General features: G+C 41.8%; 1 protein-coding gene across 2 annotated transcripts in view; it reads right to left on the minus strand.

Moving 5' to 3' along the window:
- Nucleotides 1-509: 509 nt before the first annotated feature.
- The window catches only part of pum1 (pumilio RNA-binding family member 1), a 36525-nt gene continuing 12154 nt past the window's right edge, over nt 510-24880 (minus strand). The window contains exons 5-23 of one of the 2 annotated variants that reach the window (XM_042506103.1): nt 24612-24714; nt 22653-22846; nt 22134-22306; nt 21773-22037; nt 21583-21676; nt 19391-19489; nt 19112-19254; nt 18510-18648; nt 16963-17097; nt 15130-15429; nt 14750-14992; nt 11421-11691; nt 8120-8249; nt 6526-6660; nt 5635-5772; nt 4810-4935; nt 4462-4583; nt 4112-4304; nt 510-1813 (exon numbers count right to left, since the gene is read on the minus strand). In XM_042506103.1, the coding sequence (XP_042362037.1) occupies nt 1682-1813; nt 4112-4304; nt 4462-4583; nt 4810-4935; nt 5635-5772; nt 6526-6660; nt 8120-8249; nt 11421-11691; nt 14750-14992; nt 15130-15429; nt 16963-17097; nt 18510-18648; nt 19112-19254; nt 19391-19489; nt 21583-21676; nt 21773-22037; nt 22134-22306; nt 22653-22846; nt 24612-24714 (3135 nt within the window). In that variant the 3' untranslated portion in view covers nt 510-1681. Of the gene's footprint in view, nt 1814-4111; nt 4305-4461; nt 4584-4809; nt 4936-5634; nt 5773-6525; nt 6661-8119; nt 8250-11420; nt 11692-14749; nt 14993-15129; nt 15430-16962; nt 17098-18509; nt 18649-19111; nt 19255-19390; nt 19490-21582; nt 21677-21772; nt 22038-22133; nt 22307-22652; nt 22847-24611; nt 24718-24880 lie in introns of both variants that reach the window. The other variant, XM_042506102.1, reaches the window with a different exon arrangement.

Consider the following 24880-nt stretch of genomic DNA (forward strand, 5'->3'; position numbering starts at 1 on the left):
AGTGTGATAACACCGAATGAAGCACACTTGAGACGGTTAAATTTTCAAAGTTTTTTTGTTCAGTTTGGTTTCAAAATAAAGATCACACAATTGTTTAGAGACAATCTACAACAGGAGTTACAAAAAATAGTTGCCCAGGCAATAAGCATACACAGGTTCTGTTAACTATACACATATGGTTACAGGTGTGCTCGTAGTAAATATACACAAGGCTGCTCCAAATGTACACCGCGCTGTGGCGGGCTGCCTCTCTCACCCAAAAGGACATGGACAGTATGATACAGCACTTACAGCACTAGAGAAATGCCAAAAAAACACAAGAATCTCCTCTGTACAATCCATGGGTTTACCCCTTTGAAAACAGTCATGGGTAATTGAGGGGTTTGGGGTTAAATGAGTAAAAGTTATTTCTCCCACCCGCCAGCATACACATGACACATTTCATGGGGTAAAGCATTCCTATAAAAAGATCTTAAAAAAAGGTCAAAAACAAAAAACCTTCAACATAAACCAGAAGACACCACTAAGTCTAACAAAACGTGTCCAATTGGGAGTCAGTGGGAGATCGACGTCTTAAGTTAAGCAGTGACAAGATAAAGATAAAACCAAGCGTGGCGAATCTTTGTACAAGTACTACGCTGTATAGAAAGGGCTTTTCAAAACAAAAATTTGATATTACAATTTACAATATACAACAACTCATATGTCACAACCAAGGAGGTGAGAATATACACTGAAATGCACAGGGTTTTTTTTCTAAGATTTTTTTTTTTCCAGAGTGAGCTTTTTTCTTTTTTTCTTATCATACCAAAAAGGGTGGTAAAGCACTTTTACATTACAAGGGTTTACAAATGTACAATTATACAGTCAGAAGTATGTGGTCACTACTAGGATACATTATAGATACAGATTCAACATCAAAAACCAGAAAAACTACAAAGTTTTATATATATATATTTATATATATATGCAAAGGTCTACACCAAGTATACACGTTATATTTATAGAAGCAAGACCAGAAAACGAATCTCCCATGCTAAATGATCTGTCTGCTGGTTAGCTGATGGCGTGTGTGTTTGTGTGTGTTTGTTGTGTGTGTGTGTGTGTGTGTGTGTGTGTGTGTGTGCATGTGTGCATGTATTCGTCTATGATTCTGTGACGTCTGACAAATTAAATACTCGTTCCATCTCATAGTGGTAAATAGCTAGGGAGGGGGGAGGAGGGGACACAAGGATTGTGTGTGCAGCAGTAGCAAAAAGTGAAATGATTTTTGAGTTTATCAGAAAAGAAGAAACGAAAGAAAAAAAAGAGGGAGTGGAGTGATGAGCAGACCAGGTCTCACCTCCCTCTCCACTCCCTGCCCTCCCTCCCCCCCCCAGTTCAGTGGGCCTGGGCTCGGGTGGGGGAGGGGGAACAAAATCTGACAAAAAACTAAGGCTGCCTGTAGCAACAGGCTCCTCCCGAAGGTTGTCATGGAAACAAGGGTACGAGGGGTGCTCGACGTCTTCTGTGAGCATGATTTGGAGGGGGAAAGTGGGCATGACGCCCTCTGAAGGGTCAGACAGGGAAGGGAGGGTGGGGCTGGCAGACATGACAGCTTGAAGGAGGGTGAGGTGAAGGGAGGGGGGGGGGGAGGGAGGTGGTAGACATGATTTCAGGCTGGAGGGGAGGGGGAGACAGTTTACATGATGCCATTGGGAGGGCCGCAGAGAGGACCCAGGTCAACGCCGTTCTTCATGTAGTACTTCTCCAGCTTGGCCAGGATGTGTTTTCCATACGTGTACTTCCTTAGAGTGGAAATGTGAGGCCGGATCTGTACACAGACAAAAAAACACACACACACGATATGAGAAATGTGCACTGTGCACTTTCAACTGGGGCTGCACAATTAACTGAACACCAAACACAATTTTGTTTTCCCACGATAAAATGACCACAAATCGACTGAGAAACTGGCATTTAAACTGTATGCGCCGCTCACTGAAAGCTTAAAATTACCAGCACCCTCCACTTTTGGAGAGCTGTCATGCTGCTATTCACGTACTGCAGCAGCAGCCTGTGAAGAACTTTACTGAATGTAAATGTGAATGAAAATCATCCGTCGTCATCATTCGTTGTTTGGACATTGGAGAGAACAATTTCTATGCAAAGAGTGCAAAAGATGAGTCGACACTGGCAAAGCAACACAAGAAACTTTAAAACCATCTGAAAACATAACAAAAAAAACCTAGTGCAGCACCTCACAGTACCATGACCACTGTATACAAATGTATGTGGCAGATAAGTATCCATGGAAGACGCACTGAATTCCAGTGAAGAACCTTGTTTTAATAATGATAATGATAATAATAATGATAATAATAATAATAATAATAATATTGACAATAAATTTTATTTATAGAGTGCTTTTCAAGGTACTCAAAAATACCTAGTCTATTTTAACCTTTTTTTAACAAAAAAAGATCATTAAAATAGACTACACTAAAATGCAGACAAAATTAAAATTCACGACATTAAGTCTTATTCTGATGCAATGATTTGTACATTATCAGAAATGTAGCACATCATAGAAGTGAAAGTAGCGCTTTGCTATTTAAATATTAAGTAGCAATGAAATAATTTCTCCCCAAAAACAGTGAAAAATCATAAGAATCACTCATGATCTCAATATTGATCAAATAACCTTGATTATGATTTTGGCTATAATCGTGCAGCCCTACTTTCAAACTCAGCCTTTTTGGTTTGGTTACCCCTTCATTTGTGCAGCCGTTTTTGCAAGAGCACAACAACAGAGCACATAACACCCATTTATCTGGAAATCAATGTTTACTTGTGCTTATGTCAGCTTCTGTGTCGTTGCCTGGGGAACCACTGACACCAGTGACCTGAATAAGATTTATTGATGGGCAGGTAAGTAAAGGGTAGGGCTGATGGTTGACAAGACACATGCTCTGTTTTTAATCCCCTTAAGGTTTTTTTTTTTTTTTTTTTTAAGTCAAGAGGTTGATACTTTATTTAGTGCTGAAACAAGTCAAAGAACTCTAATCAAAGATAATTGTGATAATTGTTTGTGGTTTTCAAATCTGGTCTACTACATGTTGAAAATACAAATGTGTGTAATGTAATGTACCAACCACATTAATTTCATGACATTTTTATGCTTTTTGCCTCATCACACGTCGAGCTAATCTGTATCTTGTCCCTGTCTCTCTGTCTGCTTGTGTGTGTGTGTTTCTGCTTTTCTCTCTTGCTCTGTGTAGATGCAACTGACAAATGTGTGGAAGAAGTAGGCTGACGCAATCTACAAAGAACAGTCACAAACAGCAGTGATGCTCGGCTGTTTCTAATAAATTTAGTGAATGAGCAGATTTTGAAATATCATCATTTGGGGGGTGCAAACTGTTGGGAACTGGACTCCAAGAGGACAGTAGGGGGAAATGCAGGAACATCAAAAAGTCTGGAAAGCTTTGGATATTTTATCATTCATCATATTTAGATCATTTATGTCAATCATATCCTTTATAACAGATTATCAGTGTCTTTCTTGCCAGATTTGCTTGCAGCTCAAAGAGAAAAAAAGACCATCAAAACTATCACTGCAGATCTCAAGCTGGTGAACCTCATTCCTGACGCCAACCAGGGAGGGGGGCCCTGAGGGAAGCATGTTTTTATTTATATTACTGTTTATTTTTAGGGCTGTTTGCCTTAATTATCGTACAGTTGGAAAGACACAGAAAAGTGGGGAGACAGAGGAGGGGATGACACTCGGCAAAGGACCACCGGTTGGAATTGAGCCTGGGCTGCTGCAAAGACCTCAGCCTACGCTGGGCGCACACACTACCAGGTGAGCCGGAGGTGGCATCATTTTAACAGGACAGAAACACTGTACTACCAGGGAACAGAATTGGACACACCACCAGCACTTCAAGGCGCTTCTGAATTGGCCGCGGTAGGAGAACGAAACCAATGCATGAGGGAAAGAGCGAGAGGAGATTGTCCTCTACTTAATTCATCGTGGACGGCGTTGTTCAATCAGATGAATTTAAAAAGGAAAAAACAAGCTTAAATGGGTCGGCCATTAAAATACCGGGACATTCTTCTTTCCACCTACCTTGTGCATTACGATCTTGCGCTGGGTGGGCTCGGCCACGTCGATCATCTTCTGCACCACGTAGTTGGCGTACTGGTCCTTCATCATGGTGTATAAGGCACTGTGGGGGCCCTCAGTCAGGCTGCACACCTCGTCTATCAGCACTGCCCGTTCTGCCCGTGACGCGTGGGTCACACACTTCTCCACCACATTACTAGACAAGGAAAGGGAGTGGTGAGTGTGAGGTACATTTTTTTTTAAAAAAAAAAGAGAAAGAAACAAGCCTGGCTGCAATTGTAGAGAAACGAAAGACAAACCGGCTTTAGAGAAGGAGGGAAGATAAGACCGAAACCTTGTGTTTGTGTGTTTACCTGGCAAACTTGTGCTGGCTGAGCCCCAGTACGTTGCCTCTGATCTCAGCCACTATCTTGCTCTTATCCTCAGCTCGGCCGTGCTCCAAAACGTGCTGGATAACATAGTTTCCGTACTGGTCCTAAATAAAACAAACCACAGAGACACATTAAGTAAAACGTGAGGACACCAGCTGGTGCTTCTGACGTCACATCAAACACGCAGCCCGCTTCAAAACCCTGGATTGAGAGAGATGCTTTATTTAAGCACACTTACAGTGTCACTATCCGGGGGAAAAAAACAAAAAACAACCATAACTGGTGGAAAGAGAAAGACAGCAGCGAGCGCTGGTTTGTGTGTGTCATTACCTGCACCAGCTGCTCTGTGTGTTGATGGAGCTCCTCCAGTATAGGCAGCGTCTGTTCAGGAAGGCAGTGTTCGAGAATGCGCTGGATGACTCGGCAGCCATAAGGGTGAGTGGAGAGGGCGAAGACCTGAGAGATGCACATAATTACACATGTTTACTTATTCAACACATACACCAAGTGCTCCTGGAGCTCAGTGAGTTGAACACGACAGTAATTTACCCTTGTTCAAACTGTTTTCCACTTAAAAATGCACAGAGAGTCTGTTGGATTACAGCACCAAGTGATCACAGCATACTTTCACACACCCTGCCCACCCCTGCAGGGAAGGTGAAGGCGAATTCCTGACGTGCTCTCAGCTACACAAACAAATCACAGTCGTGTAGAAAACATGCCGTTACGCAACATGCAAATGTGAAATGAAATGTGAAACACTCGCACATCACTGAGATTTCTGAGTGACTCCTCAAAACTGAAACCTTTCATTAGTATCGAACAAAAAGCAGCATGCATGGACGCACAAAATCTCTCTTTTAACACTTTATGCTAATGTAACATTTAGCTGGTGGATAGAAGATGGCTGTTGCCACTGGGCTGAGGTTTCTGTTGCCATGGCAACGTACCCTGTCCCCGGAAAAGGACTCAGTTCGTGTGCCTATGTACTTTGGCGGTGACAATATGCTTGCTGCCTCAAGGCAACGACAGTGAGAGTGGAGAGTGTGTGTGCTCAAGTGAACGTATGCGTGTTGATGTCAGCCAAGCACCGGCAGGCTTCGGTGATTGAATGTGGAAATATTTTGAGAGTGTGCGCTCGCAGAGGGGACCCACCTGTCCCTTAAAGGCGTCAATGATGAAGTGCAGCGCGTGAGGCTGGACACACTCGATACACTTCTGCACCACGTGGTTACCGTTCTGGTCCTTCACGCACTTTAGCACATGGCCGTCCAGCTCCCGCACCATCTCGCTCTGCAGGGAGGAGGACAGAGGCAGAGGAGGGAGAGCAGAGCAAGAGGGACATGTAATTGTTTGTGAGAAATCAAATACTGCCTGAGAGCATTTTCCAAACTCTCCTTCATTTTTCACAGTGGCTTACAGCCCAACAAATAACACTGGGCTTTGAACAGTTGCCCTGGAGAAATCTATTGAGGTCCATTAAGGAGAGATGGATACCTCTCTCTCTGACTCTTTCTCACTCACTCACTCACACCGACACCTTTCCCCGAAACTGCTGAATTTAAGCACAATAATTTCCTGTAGATATTCAGCTACATTTATCTTAACACCTGCAGTTCAACATTTGCATATAAACTGTGGTATCATTAGCCTCATTCATCGTTGATGACAGAGTGCCTGCAAGGAACCTGCTGCTGCACCAGGCAGCTCCAACATAAAACCCACAATGCAGATGAAAAATGCCATTTCAGCTTGAGAAGCGCACCTCTTTATCGATGCAGTATTTTGCTATGTAAACAGAAATTAGTGATCTGTGAGCAATGAACCCTCATTCAGGACTGAATTACGAGCACATGGATTGCAGATATGCTTTTAAATTGGGACACTTCAAAGGATATTGAGCTTTTTTTCCCCCTGAAGTAACAAGCCAACATCACAGCAGGGTTATGGCAGGAAAGGTTTAATTAAGGTTGTTTTAGTACAAAGGTACCGTCTGTCTCCATTGTTTATTCTTTCACATGGTGCATAGAGAACCGGTGTACTTACAATGACCTGCTGATCAGAGGGGATGAACTCCAGAGCTTTCTGAATGACCCTGCAGCCGTACATCTGCAGCGCCAGAGACAGCACATGACCTCGGATCCTCTCTGCCAGAGCCAACTTCTGGTCCAGGCTGCCGAACTAAAATAAACACACGCACACACACACACAAAAAAATAAGCCTGTAAATCCTTTAATCCATTTGATAATACATGACACAATAGCACCTACATTACACCACCACACAGGACCGAAAGCACATAAATATCAGATGCAGTGCAGAATCATGAGGGCTGGGACGATATGCTGACCTCCCAGTTCAATACTATCACAATACTGGGGTGCAGATTCCATATGCAATGCGATCACCTAAGTATTGCTTTTTTTTTTTTTTTTTTTTAAAAACAAAAAATCAACTATAAGCCATGAGGAAAAATTGAATCATATACTTCTAGAAACTGTATTATCATATGTTTCCGAAAAACAATGCACATCTCATGTCAGTCTTTTGGCCTTTTATTTTAGCAGCATCATATACTGCATAGAAAATGGTAAATCATTTACGGTCTTGCCTTAACAATTTTATTCCAGTGAGAACTTTGACAACTTGCTTTGTAAAAGGTGCTATATTCAATACGCTTTCGCTACTAACTTAACTGCATATTACATGGACAATAGAATGAATTATAATCATACACATTTTGCAGTGAACCTTCTGTGCTACATGTAGCTGTCCCTGCAGTGTCTCCCATACACTGATTTATTTGTGGCAGCTGCCACAAATCAATATTGACTGTGGCTTATTGATTTTTATTTATTTTTTTATTTTGTTTTTTAAATGATTAAAATCTTATTCTATTGTAAAGCTGCATGCCTTGAATTGATCTGCCGAGCCTGTTGCTCTCTCTGCCTATTGATCTGTCTATCAGAGCTCAACTGGGAGAAGAATCAGCTCGCTCTTGCACCCCATGCTCCCTCCACCTCACTACTTTCCACTATGAGACTAATTATGAGGAGAGTGGGAGGATGCTTCGGAGAAGGACCTACAGTATTGAATTCAGCTGGCGCAAACCTCAAATCTAGCTGGCACAAACCTTGGCGCCAGTGTTCATAGAGGGCTGGATTTAATCTGTGTAACAGCAGCATCCATGAAGTCAATTATTGTGCTATCCTCAGCACGTTTCTAAGTTTTCTGATGGAACTTGCATTTGTGAACTCCCTCTGCCTCACTGTCTGCAAGAAGACGATTCTCTGGGAGGAGAGTGCACTGAAGCACCTGAGACAGACCTTCAGTAGAGGCTGAAGCAACTTGAATTCAGCCGCCACAAACTCAGGGGGAATCGCAGAGGGTTGGATCTAATCTGTGCAACGGCAGCGACTGAGAGGCTTTTGATCTGTCGGGGGAGTTTACCCTTGGTGGGCTGAATCTGAGTTGCAATGCAAGTAGCTGCATTTGACTTACATCTTAAGGCATTCAAAAATTGATTAAAAACCATTTAAAATATCGCAATATTAATTTGATTATTTTCTCTGGCTCTCAGAATAACTGACTGAGATGTCCCAGTTGCACCTTGATAATGGCCCTACTGTTCATACACACCTCAAAGAACTTCTGAATGACGTAATTCCCAAAGACATCCACCATGAGCTGGTAGGCCGCCTGCAGTATCTCACTGAAGACAAGCTGACGCTCCGCTGAACTGGCTCGCTCCAATTTCAACTGGATAAACCTGTTGGAGACAGAGAGGATAAGCATTATATTAACTACAGGTAGCTCTTGTTTTGATGTTCTTCAATTTTGTTTCTGTGGCTTTTGCAATGTACAAAAGCCTCATGAGAAATTACATAGCCTGTTCTCCTAAAACCTACTTAGTATATAAAGTGGATTCACAAAGTCTGGATGAACTTGAAGACAAGGACAAATAAACACATCAGACAGCGACAGAGCAATAAAGTGAAACAGATGTACAAAGACAGAGAGAGAGAGATACTCCTATATCTTTAACCTGAGGGAACAGAAAGACAAAAGGAGATGAAATTCAGAGCGGAGAAAAGACGAGGAGAAGAACGACGCAGCCTGCGAGTTGAAGTGATGGATGCCAGGTAGAGAGCAGAGATAAAAAGGACCGTGATGTTGAAGAGACGGAGGAAAGAAGACGTCTGGAATGTGCAGACTGGACGTCATGGTGTATTAATAGATCATTTTGGTTTAAAAGTTCATCTGCTACACGGCTGGTTCAACCCAGAATTTAGGACCCCCCGCCCATTTCTGAGTGTATCACATAAAGAGGTAGACATGTTAACATGTCAATGATACTGTCTGTTCTGTTAATCAAGCAAATATTGAAGGATAGGGGTGTAATGGTATATAAAAAAGATGGTTCGATGTGAGTTCAGTGCAGTGGAAACAAACGCAAATGCGTAAGGATGTTTCTTTTTGTTTTGAAGTGTCAAACAGTACGTTTACATGCACAGTTAAGTCGAGTTATAGCTCGATTAGATTAGATTATTCATTTAATTGGACTACTGTCCCAGTATTCAAGCACCAGGGAAGAGACTGTTTGACGGAAATATGTCCGACTCCGCCACACGAGGTGGTGTCGTGTCCCCTTTTAACGAGTTGCTATTGGACCTTCTTTGGGTTGACCTATGACATCACAAACCAAACTAGTCTGCAAGCGGCAAACGGGTTGCATGTCCAACACTGAAAACACAGATAACTTTTGGCGCTATACATTTCATTCTCCATTTCATTTTTTACCTTTGTCGTCGTCTTTTTCTTTTCCTGTCTTTCTTCTACGAATTTACACTGTTCAACTTCCAGGTCAAAGCCCAGCCCAGGGACCGTGGAGCATGCGCAGAATGCCTACTTTAGCTCCAGTTGAGGTGTATACGCACGAAAGAGTAAATTGACCCCCAACTGCATGATCTAGGTGTTTAAGTCTGACTCGAGGGATTCGACTTGATAAGATTTCAGTCAGACTGACGAGTTCACATGTATTTTAAAAGTCCAGTTTTAGTCAGGAGAACACAACATTTTTTTCTAGCATGTAAACTTACTCAAAGACAGAGGTAACATTTTGTGCACAGGTAACTTTGGTAAACTATTTTCATTATATACATAATGCCGAACTTGCCACATAAAGATGACACCTTCGAATGTTGGATGCGTCTCCATTTGCATCCCTTAACGCTGCCATTCGGTTCTTGATGCACACATCTCTCTCTCCAGCACAGCTGCAGTTTGCTGGGAACCCAGAGGAGGGTCTTCCAGATCCAGCATTTAATTTGCACTCGCTATAGTGCGACTGACCTGCCCTCCAATCAACTTGTTTTGCTAACCTCAGCACATTTTTAAACAGTGTACGGCTAAAATTTAGCAAGCGGAACTCGTTCAACATTATGTTCATCAATCTACATATTGCGTATCCTGCATGCACCAAAACATGACCCCCGTACTGTGAGGATTTGTACAAATAAATGAACCGTTAAGGCCCTACTTGAGAATTTACAGCCTAAAAAGGCAAAATAACACACACTACACTGTCTGTGAAAAGAGGCAGCATCTGAAATGTCTGTCACTTTTTCTGCATTAAATTAGTATTTCTATTCAGAGACTCCGAGGTACATTTTCAAGGATGAAACTTTTTTTTCCACCACCTTCTATTTCAAGAGAATTGTGTAAATTCATATATGAAGCAAAGATGCTACTAGGAACCAGAATTAACTTATTAATGATAACTGGATAAATTATTCAAGCATGTTACTGCAAAAGGACAAACAAGTTTAAAACATTTGTCTGCCGCATTTCACAACATTAATCGTTCTGTTCTCTTCCCAATTGCATTCATGTACTTTTTCTAAGGACCAAGTTAAAAAATGTCTGATTTCCAAGGTTTCCAGGACTTAAATTTCTAGGATTCAAATTTAACTACTTCAAGCACCTTGTATAATCCCTTCAGAACGTATGAACCAGAATGTAACAGCACGGTCACAAACATATATAGTCTGGGGGCTAGTACTCTGAAATATAAGCAAATTCACAGTCACAGTTTCACAGTCTGTGTTGAACATAAAAAGAAACATGAGCTTTGATCCAGGACTCAACTGTGAACTTGACCGGGTTGTTTTCCAAAACTGCCTTAAGGCCCTGAAAACACTTTGAGATGTTGGGCTGACCCAGACGAACGCTGACACATTGTGAGAGAAATGCAAGTGTGATGTGAGTGAAATCTTTATTTCTCGAGCGAAAACAGTGGTCCTAGATCACACTGAGACACATTCACTGATGTCCAGTGCAAAAATTTGGTGATCAAAGACAGCCTGCATCACAATGTTGACATTCTCAGAAATTTAAAAGGGTCCTCCACCAGTTTTAGACTTGAACATCAGTTTCTTGGCTATAGTTAGTCTAACTAGGCATGTAAAAACAGCTTTATAATGTCTTCTGTGGCTGTGGAGGAAGTCAGTTAGATAATTATTAAAGGTAATTATTAAAGTGAAATTTCTTGCTTAAGATCTGGGTGTACAAATATTAACGGGATCCCTGCCATGTCAAACTTAAACTCAAAAGTCTGACACAGGTTAAAACTAAGACTTTTATTGAACGTTCTTGGCTCTGTGTGACCTAATCCATGTGACCTACATGATCACGGTTATCTCACAGTAAACAGGGGCTTTAGCCATCAAATTTTGGTGGTTGGTTGACCTACATCAATTTTTCCATCTGAGATAAAAAGCTTGGTAATCAAAGTGGGATTGTAGGGCACTGATGTTTTGTTGTTGCCTTGTGTTTTTCAAGATTGAACTGGTATTTGTGTGTGTATACTGCGTGTGTGTACCGTGTGTGTGTACCACGTGTGTGTGTACCACGTGTGTGTGTACCACGTGTGTGTGTGTACCTGCTGCCGTGCTGGTCCTGGCTGAACTCCATGATGTGGCCAGCAATGTCTCTGAGCTGCAGGTTGGGATAGCGGTTGTTCCTGAAGTCCTCCAGCAGGCGGCTCCGCCCTGATGGCATCACATCAGACATGCCATAGCGTAACCGTGACGACGGGAACAGCTGACTGCTAGGTGAAAAGAGGGAGGAGCCTGAGCTGGCGGCGCTTCGATACTTGGCCTCTGCTCCTGGAGCTGCAGAGATGAAACGCCCGCTGCCGTTCGTCAGCCCTCCTGTCGGGTCAGAGATGATACAGAAGTGATTGTAAGTACAGGTTCCCACACATTTTAATGGACAAAATATCAAAACTTCTCCTAAATTTTTCTCCTAAACTCTCAATAAAAAATTCCATGACTATTCACAAGGTATAAACCTAACAGAACTGTATAGTTCACTTGAATTAAAATGTTACTTTTATTATTATAGGTCTTCTATAAACACAAAGCAGTAGAGATCCCAGAGTGGGGAAGTGACAGCCAAAAAAAAGAAAAAAAAAGAAAAAAGAAAAAAGCTCCGTACCTTCAAACTACCATACTATACTTGCAGAGCTGGGGAAACTACATCAAAGTGTGTACTGATGCTCTGACAACTGAAAGCCCTGGGCTGCCTTTGTCAATAGCTCAATTTAAAAGATGCAGAAAATGTAGGCATAGGTATGGAAACTTTGGTATCCAAGACCCTACATGTTAAATCACTGTTACAACATTATTTTTCTTGCCCCACAACATAATTCCAGCTGGCTGGTTAACAGAATTTACTCTATCCATGCCTTTCCCAGACCTGGAAAATGAGACTGTGGAATTCCATGATTTTTCCAGGTTTTTCCTAACCATGGGAACAGTGCTCAGACTCAAGAAAAGCTCTTAGATTAGAGTAAGAGGAAATCTTACGGAAATACAAGGTCTGACAGAAAAAAAGAATAAAAAAAGAACATGCAAAACATTTATTAAAAAACTGAATCTTCCCATATACACATACAAATATCAAGGAAGGTGGGGACTTCTTAAAGGATATCTTAAAGTCAGCCAAGTCAGGCTGCATGGCAATTTTTGAAAGCAGGGGGAAAATTAAACTCTCTCTCTCGCAATGAATTTCCATTGCAATGATTACTTGCATGGGTTAACATGGATTATTTTTTTAAATTGATGACACTGCAGTACTTAAGTTTTGGATCATGAAAATTGCATTACAGCTATGCAGCACAGGAGCATAGCACTGGATGGCAGCACTGCCTCAAATATGAAGATGGACTAGACTAAGAGTTATTACTTTTATAATGTATTTACCTGCATTAGATTGCTTTGTATGAGCGTCAACTAACGTGTGTTTAAAAGTCAAATGAGTTGTCAAGTAATGTCTGTCCCACGTGGTAGCTAAACACTTTTCTGAAGATTTGTTGCTGGTGGAGGGACATTAAATACAAACATTTCAGTGAGTGTCTGTTCACAGTTTTGTTTCGGATATCACAGTTTCCTCCCTTCAAAAGCTGCTATTTACCGCAGTTTATATTTGTGTAGTGTGACACCTCCAAAGAGTTGGAAATTGCCAAAGCCAGGTAATCTATAACAGTCATTCTGAAGCCTCAACTTGGCTCTGTCAGTCTGTTTGATTGTTGCTTCATCACAAGTGTTTGGATTACACTTCACTCTGCCAACTGTCAATCATGGAAAACACACAAGAAGCAATAAAAGTCTGTCGGTAATTAATCCCTCAAAACACGCTGCCTCAAAAAACAGCTGTCACTTTTGAGTCTTTTAGTTTGGAGAATCTTGTTAACTGGAACAGCAGCTCATTTGGAGTTTGAAAGGGCATTTTCAGTAACTATTTTAAAAGCAGCGTGTAAGTCACTACATTTACATGCACACTTATAGTACAATGTTATTCCATACATGACAGAATTCAGAATTTGATTCTGATCGTGCAAACAACATTTTTTGATTAGATATTCTGAATTAGGCCTTTTTTTTCTAAATTTAGCATTTTCCGAATAAGACATGTGGGATATGCTGATATAATTCAAGTTTTAGGAGCAGTCTTAGGACGTGTACAGTGCATTTGGAAAATGCAATAGTCTCAGTTTGGGATTTTATTGCAGTTTGCAATAAACTGCCTCTCGCCTGCTTTACAGTCAGCTTTTGTGTTGTCATGAATGGGCTGTACACAAACACAAACACAAACCAACCAGCAGTTTGCAAGGATGGGGGGGGCCATGCCCAAAGAAAACCCCATTTCTGGTCGCAAGGAATAATACATCGACTTTTACACATAATGAAAGACTTTATGTATTAACAGGATTTTGGATATGTGCGTAATATCGTAACGCTGACCTTCTGAAGAAGGTGGCTGAAGGATTGAAAGAGGGAGGCTGAGTTTGAACAGTCAAACAAGTCTGCAACCGATGGAAAAACTTTGAAAAAAACCTTCCTTTTTTTTGATGCCTTACAAGCAAAAGGGCACAAGAGGCTCTAGCCGTTCCACTTTTCCATATTTTGACATTATAAAAAACATGTAAGGGTACATTAATCGGAATATGCACAGCTGCATGTAAACAAGAATATAGTGGAATATTTATTTTCATTAGCCATGTAAAGAGCTTTGAATTATTAACAAGGTTGCTATCGCATAAAGTAAGCTAGATTTAAGACTTTTTTTTTTTTTAAATAACCCAAATTATTGCAACTTTGTGTTTTTCACTCTGCATGTGGCATACCACTGCCACAGTCCAAGTTTGACAACATTTTTGCATGAAATACACCAAGCCTTCAATGAATTGCTTTGTATCAATACAATCCTAATTCCAATTTCTTAATAGTTTAAAGATTTTTGAATTTAAAACATCTCAATACCAATTAAAGCCTGTTTCAAAAGAAACCTGGTCAACATTTCATCACATACATCTTATATTACAAAATAAATGTAAATGTGAGAACTCTATACACAGAGGAATCTACAAAAATGTCCTGTTAAGGCTTACTACTCAAAGATTATGAATCTGGTACATATAAATGCTGCAGTGAAGCCTGTGGAGTCCTCACAGCTGTGTCCTGCACATTCCCAGCTAGGGTTTTTGAACATAATGGGACCAATCATCCGACAGGTGCAGTAAATTATGCTTGATGATACTCATAGCTGGTATATCCTGGCATGTAAACAGCGCTGGCTTTGTGTTTGGCAAACGAGCACTAGCGCTGTTTCCATGGTCACAAAGTAGCTATTCAAGAAGTATTAATGTGAAACAAAACACAACAAATAAAACTGGTATTCTCAAACAATTGGATGAAAGACACTTACCAAGATTGAGGTTGGACGAGGAGCTGTGATTGGACAGGGAAGGGGGGGGTGTGAGGGAATGGGAGGGGCCCTGGTTGGGTAGGGGCATGCCCACAGGGCCAGGGGAGGGACTGAAGCCCAAGGTGCCATTATAGAAGCCTCCGTGCCCAATTGGAGTGAGGCTGGAGGGCGTGCGTTTGTACAGCTCATTGTTGCCTGTCAGGGAGTCCCGCCTGGAGCCGCTGCCACCACTCGAGTTGGCCACTAGAGGGAGACAAAGATATACATAAGATCATGGTGTCTGGAGGGGCAGTGAAATGTTTTTCTGCTGTTCTTTTCTTTCTTTAACCATTGACAGCTGCTTTTCAGTGCACTTGAAAACGTGCAGGGCGCATTCCTACCTGCAGTGCCGAAGCCCCCCAGCGTGGCCCCCAGTGTGGCGCCGAGGGAGGACGAGGCTTGCTGGCTGAAGCCCAGAGAGGCAGAACCTGGTCCAGGCTGGCCAGAACCTTGTGAAAAAAGAGAGGAGCTTTGGGAGGAGGAGCTGAGGGACGAGGATCCGTAGAAGGAGCTTCCTCCCAGAGCACCACCAGGGCCACCCTGCTGCTGAGGCTGCTGAGATGTCATGGCACGAAATGGACCGTTGGCTCCACCGCCCAGACCACCGTTGGCACCACCTGCGGAGGCTGCTGCTGCTGCAACTGGAGGGAGAGACCACAGACAAAGGGGTTTCACAGGTTTCCCTTTTGGGCCAAACAAAGTGTTCCAAAAACTCCAAAAGTCATATCAGAAAGTCATATCAACAGTAAATACTCAAACTAAATTAATTTCACTTGACCAAGTGCTGCAAAGATTCTTGAGGGGCAAGTTTGGTATTTGTCAAGCTAGACTCTTTTTTTCCCCATGTTTTAATATCAAGTTGACTAATGGGAACATCAATTTCTAAAATTGGTCCAGTATTGAGCGAGAGCGTTGAAAAAGGGTGCAATGTAACCACTCAGGGCATATTCGCACTGTCAGTTTATGTTCACTGTAAGTGCTTGTTTTCTACAACTGACATTTTCAGAAGTATCTGACGACATTATGAAAATGATCTCCACAGAGATAAAGCTTTTCGTTGAAAAGTAAGATCCTTTTGGATTGATTGGAGACAGCCTCAAAATTACTATGTTCAAACCCACCAGACTACACTTAAATAAACAATAATGGTATCCTTGTAAAAGACACCTAATTTAAAATCTACAGAAACAAAATAAAACTCACATAAGGTGTCTTTGTTCATCTTATCACTGTAACAACAATCATTAGCTCTGGTTTGGTTGAAATAAACCCTTAAATCACCCACTTAGATGTGAAACATGCTGGTTCTCTGTGCACAAAAATTACTCTTCATGTTAATGAAGTCTGGTGGGTTTGGCAAAGGCTATTTTGGGGCTGTCGTTAAACAAAAATGATGTTACTCCTTAACTAAAAGGTCTATCTCAGTAGGCATTATTACCATAATGTCATCAGACACTTATGACAATAATCTGAGCCTGTCAGTGGCAAAAATAAGCACCTAGAAAGAAATCAGGTAATTAGAATACCAATACCCAATATTAGTAGTTAATGAGATCCATAACCAATATTTGGAACATATATGCATTTACAATAGAAACAAATATTGTTCCTCCAATATTTAGAATTTGGAATATAACAAACTCCAACACAAAACTTTGTTTAAATGCCTTTAAGTTCCCAGCAACTTTTTATAAAGTCAAGTGAAATTTTTAATTAAAAAAATGATAAATAAAAATAGCTCCCTGAGGTTTTACAAAGTAAACATTTCTACAATGCTGAAACTTTTACACTTTAATTAATTTTATCCAAGATCGTTAAAAAAAAATGGAGATGCAGATAAACGGCAAAATGCAAAGTATCGACCCCAATAATTTTGTCAGGTCTGTTGACCCCTGAAAAAAAAAGATTATTTTCCCCTCGCTCAGCCTCATATGATACTAGTGTCTACATTGACATGAACAGCACTGACTCATGGGAACTCCCTTTTAAAACCCAAGGCCAGACTTGAAGGTTCAGTCTGATAATCTCTTAATTGCATATTCTGGATGAATGGGACACTCAGAAGATGTTTTTTAAGATCACAATGTACAATCTGTTGTTTTGTGTATGAGATCCCTCTTTGTCCTGTTGCTGCAGTCACACAGGTCAGAGCTTTGAGTGCATTGCTGTCTTACCTGCTTGTGCTGCAGAGGGAGATATGATGACGGAGGCAGGGGCCATGAGGCGGACAGGGCCACTCCTCGCTCCAGTGTTGACCACGAGGGCTCCTGTCTGATCATAGTAGGCTGCAGGGGCCAAGACTGGATAGCCTGAGAAAGAGCCAGCAGCAAAGCAATATTCAGAGTGTACCTAAATTGATTTTAGCATGTCTTTTCTTTCATGTAGCGATGGGTGGTTATGGGTGATTTTAGTTCTTAATGGTCGAAAGGTTTTATAACTGAAGTCCTATTTGCAGGGACCCCCGGTTCATGTTAAGTGCAACGCATTTGGATGGGTTAAGCGTGCTGATTTAGTGTTAACCTTCTTTTTGTCTTTTAAATGTGGGTTAAACAAAGAGAGCCACAAAGCCACACGCTATCCGTGCCACCATCTTTCAGAATTTAATTTTTCTGATTGATTTCAGTTTGCTCTTTCTGTGAATGAGTCTCCATGCTGTGTAGTGAGAGCCTCCTTACCCAAAACTTTCATTTATAAATGCAACTGCAGCCTCAATAATTCTCTATCAGGGAGAGAGGCAGAAACAAGGTGCAGAGAAAACAAAAAATAGAATAGGACCCCAAGTCACACAGAGGCCAATTTGCATGGGACTGATTTCACATAACCTCTAGCGAATTATGTTTGGTCATTTTCAGTGGAATTTTTACTTGACAAATTTACACAGGATAATAATCAGATGACCTCTGCAGTTATTACAAATTACCAGAGGTAACAGGTAATACTAGTCCCATGTGATTTAAGCTGAAGATATCTGGAAATTGTGCTTAAGAATAAATGTAATTAGAAGCACAGTGTGGGACTCAAATACCCCTGAAACTTGAAGACTCATGTTGTGTTTCTGAAACAGAGGAGGGAAGCTGCAGAGTTGCTGCAGGCGACTTCAGCGGCAAGTAAAAACAAAACAAAAACAAAAAAACAATCACTAGAAAGTGGCTACACCCAGTACCACCAACTTTGGAAGACTGGTATAGAATAATTTTGGAAATATTTCAAATTGAGAAGCTAGCCTTTCTTTTTGATGATTCAAAACAATGAATTCTATCAAATCTGGAATAAATAGATCACCTTTATAGCACCATTACGAGCAGACTTTTATATGTAACTTCCTCCCCTCTTTTCGATAGGACCTGTAGCATCGTACACTCCCTCAGTTTCAGTGTATACAGTTAAGTTTACTTACAGAGCTTGAGATGAACAGATATGCATGCATATGTGGATGCTTATGTGTACACATGTATTTGTGTATATAAGTGAGCTTAAGTAGATATGGGCGTATTACATATGTTGTTTCTCTTTTTACAAAAACAAAGAAAAAGAAGAGTAGGGAAAAGAAAAGAAACAACTATCCTGCGAATTCTGCTACATCTGAATTACACAGGCCTTATAACTGTAAGTATTGTATTAAAGAAATGTGTATTTTTTTAAACAATATTCACAAATAAAAAGACATTAAAGAAAAGGACCAATGTAATTGGGTTTTTTGGGAGTTTTGTGTCATACTCACCAGGGACGCCTGCTGCTAACCCCTGCCCAAAGGCGAGAGCTGAGTTGACTGCTGCTGCTGCAACCAGCTGGTCATTTTGCTGACCCTGTTGACCTTGGCTGGGGGTCAAAGGTCGCTGGTTGCCTCCAGCACGCATCACCTTTACAAAGTACAAAAAAACAAAAAGGTATTTAAATTGTTATTATGTAAATTAGTACAGAAATTGTGCTCCAAAATCAGTTCCAAAGCAGAGAGCCTGTGGTGTAGTGAAGACATAACTTTCTTTCATGTCCACATCCTCTCCTGGTTAATGTCTAAAACAATGTGCCCACACACAGAGAGACAAATAGTAGCATGTAATAAATAGCTAGACCACATTCCTTTTATTAGCATGCGCGTTTATAAGAAGCAGGAGTAAATAAAACAGTAGCAGGATGAAACATTCCCCGCTGATATGTTCAGAATCCACACAGGCTGCGAAGAGTTTTCTGCTTATGGATCCAAGTTGAGCAGCAATAAGACTGAAAGCACAATTCAACTGGCACATAAGGAAATTTTGACAGAAACATCTTGAGCCGGTGGCAATCAGCATGCCGTTTTTTTTTGGCCAGAAGCCCACTGACCTGCTGTTGGTTCTGCTGGCCCTGGTTTGCCGCCTGCTGATTGGCCGAGTTGTTGGCTGCAGCCGCCTGCTGCTGGAAAAGGTTGGCAGGGTAGACCCCCCAGGGGGTCACACCGTAGTACTGGGGAGGCATGACTGCCGGACCTAGACTCAAACAAATACGCAAAATACAGGTCAGATAGGATAACTGTGTTTATGCTTCTCTTCACTGTGGGATATGAATTATTGAGACTGTTTCTAAATCCTCTCAACTGCATTCATTTCAAAACACACGTCTCACCAAGTGTCGCTGCTGCTGCTAGTCCGGCTGCGTAGGGGTCTGTCCCTGGTGGAGCCGCACTGATGATGTAAGGATTGGGCACAAATGCTGGAGCCAGACCTGAGGACACATGGAGGGGAAATGTGAACCAGGGCCAAAAGGTTTTTACATAACACACAGAATTAAATTCCCAGAGTGAAGCTTCAACACGTTCAAACCACTTCAGGACTCCATTAGGATTGTAATTAAGATTTAAAAATACTAATCAAACAAATTAAGCTCTTCAGGTTTAAGGTGAACTCGTGACAAAGACATTTCTGAAAGACTGTTGTTATGCATTACTTTGAGTAAACCTACAAAATATTAACCCAGCTTTAAGGACTGCAACAACAACATTACTTCTATGTTCTTTTGTTCCAGCAGAAAAACTAGAAACTGCATCACCCACTGAGTCACTGTTGAGTCATTGATCAACACATGTTTGAATAAACTCTGATTATATACGGGTCTGATACTTTAGGTGAAATGTATATTTTTCTTGTAGGTAAATGAAGTCCTGTGTAAAATAATGTAGTAGCACTTTCCATGTAAAGCTGTGCTTAGTGATGTATTGCAAGATATACTAATTGAGGTAAAGTTATTTATTGGTTTGGCCAATTACCGGTGCAAATAGGATGTTTTACAAACAATCTTTATTGGCAGAACTTGGTTCCCGATAGTGGGCGACAGCCTTCATCAGTTTTATGGGAACGAAAGTCTTTGAGCAGAGCTGAAGAGGGGAGGATTATGTTAAATTAGGCAAAAAGGAGCTGATCAATGGGTGCAGCTCCAGAGAAAGCCGGTCCTTTCTGCTGTGTGAGTGTCTCACTGTATTGTTCTTCATTTTAACAAAGATTTACATGATGTTTTTGGCCAGACAGCAACAGACAGTCCAGCGCTATGGAGCTGGAATGAAAGAGTCTACAACTGAGCGAATGCCGCCGCTTCTTGTTTCAAATTAAGAGCCCTTTAGTGTTTCATAAACGGTCCAGCCATATACAAGGATTCGACCTAGTCTAATTTTTATGTTTTTTATAAATCATGAGGAAAGTATTTTCAAAACAATAAAATATCTGATTCCAAATTACTTTTTTTTTTTTTTAGCTTTGCCAAATATCAATTACAAAATACTCAAAAGTAATTAAAAATAAACATTTTTTGTCAGTAGTTCAGTCTTGGCTTGGGGCCCAAAGGGTTGCCGGTTCAAGTCCCCATCCAGACCAAGTATGGAGTGTGGACTGGTAGCTCGAGAGGTGCCCTTGAACAAGGGCCCCTCGACCCGACATCTCGGGCGCATGTCTGTGGGTAGCCCCCTCGCTCTGACATCTCCCCATTTAATGCATGTGTATACGTCCTGTTTGTGCATGAGTCTGTGTATTTAAATACACATGCCATGTAAATGGCAAGAGTGTATTTAAAGAATGTAAAAGAGTGAAAAAAATGCATTTTTCCCCAAGGATGAATCAAGTATGTCATCTTCTTCTTCTTCAAATACATGTAACAGCTATAATGTAATAATATATAACATATAAATAATATATATAATGTCCATCTCTGACCCCTGTTTTGCAGGCTCCATGCATAAAGCTAAGGTAATGTCACTGTGTACCTGAGAACCTCTGAGGAAAAATCCTATCTCAAAAATAAGAATCACTCCCACCTAGATTTTTTAAGGTTAGTTTGATGCTCAGATCAGATTATGTGATTATTTTGAGTTTGATGATCAGTTCAACTGTAATCCAACATCAAATGAAAGTTAAAAGTTGTTTTTCCAGCAAACAATTAATCTGCTATGGGCTTCTTCCCATTACATGTTATTATCATATCGGCCTCTAAAAAAAACACCTTTGGTAGACTGCTAGTAGTGATCCACAAAACTCCCGCCTCTACTACACTCTTAAATAAAATAATATGAAGCAATGGAAAGGATGGACAAGCAACAGAAACAAAACCATTGCTCTTAAAAAAAACTTAAATTTTCCTTTGATTTGTCACTTAAGAGCAAACGGACAGTGAAAAACTGCGTCAAACAAAAATATCAAAGAGATGTTGACATTCAGTTCTGCTCATGCTCATATATGTCCATGCATGCACGCACACGCGCATGCACACACACACACACACACACACACACACACACACACACACACACTCACTCACTCTATCTCTCTTACCAATGTGAGGCTGCTGTGCTGCTGCCAAGGCGTACTGCTGTTGCTGGGCTGCTGTTAACTGCTGCACTGCTAGGGCGTTGTTTCTCTGAAACAGCTGCAACCAGCACGACGACAGGTGAATCACATTTTAATCTCATGCAGAGCTGATGACAAATGTTTGTATATACTACTCTCCACCTGCCACTGTTACCTGCTGCTGGTTGGTGTAATCAAATAAGCCCACGGTGGGCGCAGAGTCCATGGGCATCTGGGAGTTGTAGTCAAACTGAAGCGGCTCCATCACAGACTCCATGGGGTCCATGGTGACACTGCCTTGTTCCACGCCAGAGAAGTCCTCAGGGGGTTTGGGGCCTCCACCCCCTCCCAGGGTTGTTAGGCCATCAGCACCTACTCCCCCGGGACCTCCAAGCAGGTCGCCCTCGGGACCAGGGGCCGGCATGTTGCCTGGGGGACGACTGCAGGAGTGATAAAGAAGGAGGAGTTCAGTTTACATCTAAAGGCCGTTTGTAGAGGAATTTTGGGTTGTGAGTGTGTGTCACGCTGAGTCCTACCCGAACTCTTTGACGTCGACGTCGAGGCCGTTCTGCACGGGCAGCCCATTTGGGTTGATGACGTCATTAATGTTATCAGCTTCAACTTCCGTCAACTCTTTCAACTTCTCTCCTTCAAAAGTTGCCTTTGGCTTCTCCCTCTTCTCCTCCTCCACCTCTCCGTCCCTCTGCCCCTGTGTGATGGAGAGAGACAAGAAATATAACTGATACGATGACAAACTGAAGGTGCTGAGAACCTGACAGTGACAGATGGCAAACGCACATAAGGTACGGCGTGGGTAGGACAGCCTGACATGGACAAGGTGAAAGACCTGTCCTCAGCTGATAATCGCAGGCTGATGGAGGACAAACAGTGAGGGAAAACTGACAGATGGGGTGTCGAGATTATCGAGGGATGTGTTGCTGAAGTGGTAAATAAACAGTCAAGATTGTTACGATAAGAAAACAGTGACGCAGGAGAGAGAGAAATGATTATCAGGAAATGTAAATATGTGATAGAGACAAGACTTCGAGACTTACATAGGGTCCTTTTCGAAGGCAGGAATCCAGTTTGTCAGCCGGCGAGGAGGAGAGAACGTACTCCACCATGCTAACCCCCAGCCCGCCACTTTCAGAGCGCGGTGACATCACTGAGCCCACCCCGACTTCACCTCCGCCATGGAAACCTTGCCCGGGCCGACGGGACACCATGATTGGCTGAGACACCGAGTGATCTGACATGAGAGGAAGAGGGACTGTTAAATAACATTCACGCATGGAGAAGCACGACATTTGCTCCACAAACTGTTCAGGCATGAAAGTGATCACTTCCAACACATAAGCACCATTAACCAGCCCCATTTTTATTGGATGTCTTTTATTGGACTTAAATCGTATCAGTCTAATTATAATCCCATTGATGGGTTATAGACCCCCTGGGTTTTTTAATTTCTTCTAACTGTTACAACTTTCTGTTCATTCTTTGTAATTGTCTCTCTCGCCTACAGCCGCATTGGGGGTATCTGAATCGCCTCTCCTGAGGTTTCTTACATTTTCCCCCATTATGAGCCAAAGTCATTTTCGAAAGGTTTCCTTGTTCCTTAGCGCACTTGGACTGGTTCAGAGCTGTTCATTTCACAGGATGTTGTATGTGATATTAAGCTATACATCATCAGCAATGTGGCCAAATGCAGATTTCATGGCAGCAGTTTTATTTAAAAAAATGACTGTCTTGTATTGTCTTTTGTCGGTCTTGCAATTTGAAGTTAAAGCTGGGGGCTGCAGGGTTTTTTTGGCAAAAAAACTTAACTTAAACTTAAGAGCATATTGTAGTTCAAGTGCTGAACTGCACCTCCTCTTCACTCTTTTTTCATGTTTAGGAAATCTAGCCCATGACAGGAAACTTTGGCCAATCACAGGTCTTTTCAGAGTAAGAGCGTTCCTTATGGCTGTTCTACATATGGAGATGCAAGTGCAAGTCCCCACGATGAAAGCCTGATTCAATGCCAGAGAATACTGCTGAGAAAGTTGCTCTTCCAGCATTGGCAACAACTGCATACACATTGTGACGCAACCCCAAAAAACAGGCTGACTTACCGAAAACAGAGTCTAAAAGTGATTCTGACAATTAATGTTAGGGCTACCCCTTGAAAGTCGGAGATTCGAATCATTAGTCGGACACCCCTCAGCCGACTGAGATAGCTTCAAGTCGAGTAGATGGACCCCCCCCCGTCAACCTGAATCCAGCCAGCAGAAACTCCAGCTACGGGAGACTGGACAGGCCCAACTTCCTGCTGGATCAGCAAACTCTCTGGTCCTGCCTTACCAAAGTTTAGGCCTGGAGCAAGCCGCCAGTGGCTAGTTAGCAAATGGTCTTACAAAAAGAACGCCAAGGAAGGGCTGAACAAATGTGCTGCATTCATTCTACATAGAAATGACATTAAATGAATCAATATATGGGAAACACTGGGCTAATACATGATTGCCTCCATATGCCCATGGGAGGCGTTTAGGACAGAGAGGGGAGCGCTGCAGAAGGAGGGTGTATTTTCAAATTCTGTCTTTTTTCCAGATTTATGCCTACCCCAGCTTTCAAATTACCAGAAGCAGTTCACTTTACAAATGAGCTATTTTGTATCACTTTCTCCACGACTATAAACTGATGCACAAATGAGGTGCCAGGTGCCTGCTTCTGAAATGCAGAAGTATTTCTGTTGTCATTAAACCTACAGAAATAACTGCATTGCGTTAGAATGAGAAAAGCTCAGCTCTCATCCCCATCAGGGAGAACATGAGGGTGATTTCACTTTGACATCAGCTTTGGATTCTGACAGAAATCTAAATATACGTTTTCCAAAACCGAAACGGCTATTATTCGGTTTTTTTCTTGATGTGCTCGGAAAAAATCAAAACCGTCGTAATTCACAAACAATCCTGCATTATTAACAGCCTACTGTCTCCCAGCGCATCTGAAAACATAAGCCAGACTTATATATATACCTGAGGCACCCCATGCACTGTCCCTCCACTGGTCCAGAAAGATCCCTTTTGGTCCATCCTTCCCAGAGTCATCTGTCTCCCAGAACTTCTTACCAGTTAGCAGCTGCTACAAAGACACAGGAAAACAGGCGGACAAGGAAGAAAAGACAAGGTAAAAATGGTTGCACAAATATTGCCAGAACATGGCAGAATGAGCAAAATAAAAAATATCATACATAAGTGATTAGTCTGTATAACTGGACATCTGAGCAGAAAGGTCGTCTTCATAA

Source organism: Plectropomus leopardus, chromosome 18 (genome assembly GCF_008729295.1).
Source record: "Plectropomus leopardus isolate mb chromosome 18, YSFRI_Pleo_2.0, whole genome shotgun sequence".
In the NCBI taxonomy this organism is placed as follows: Eukaryota; Metazoa; Chordata; class Actinopteri; order Perciformes; family Serranidae; genus Plectropomus; species Plectropomus leopardus.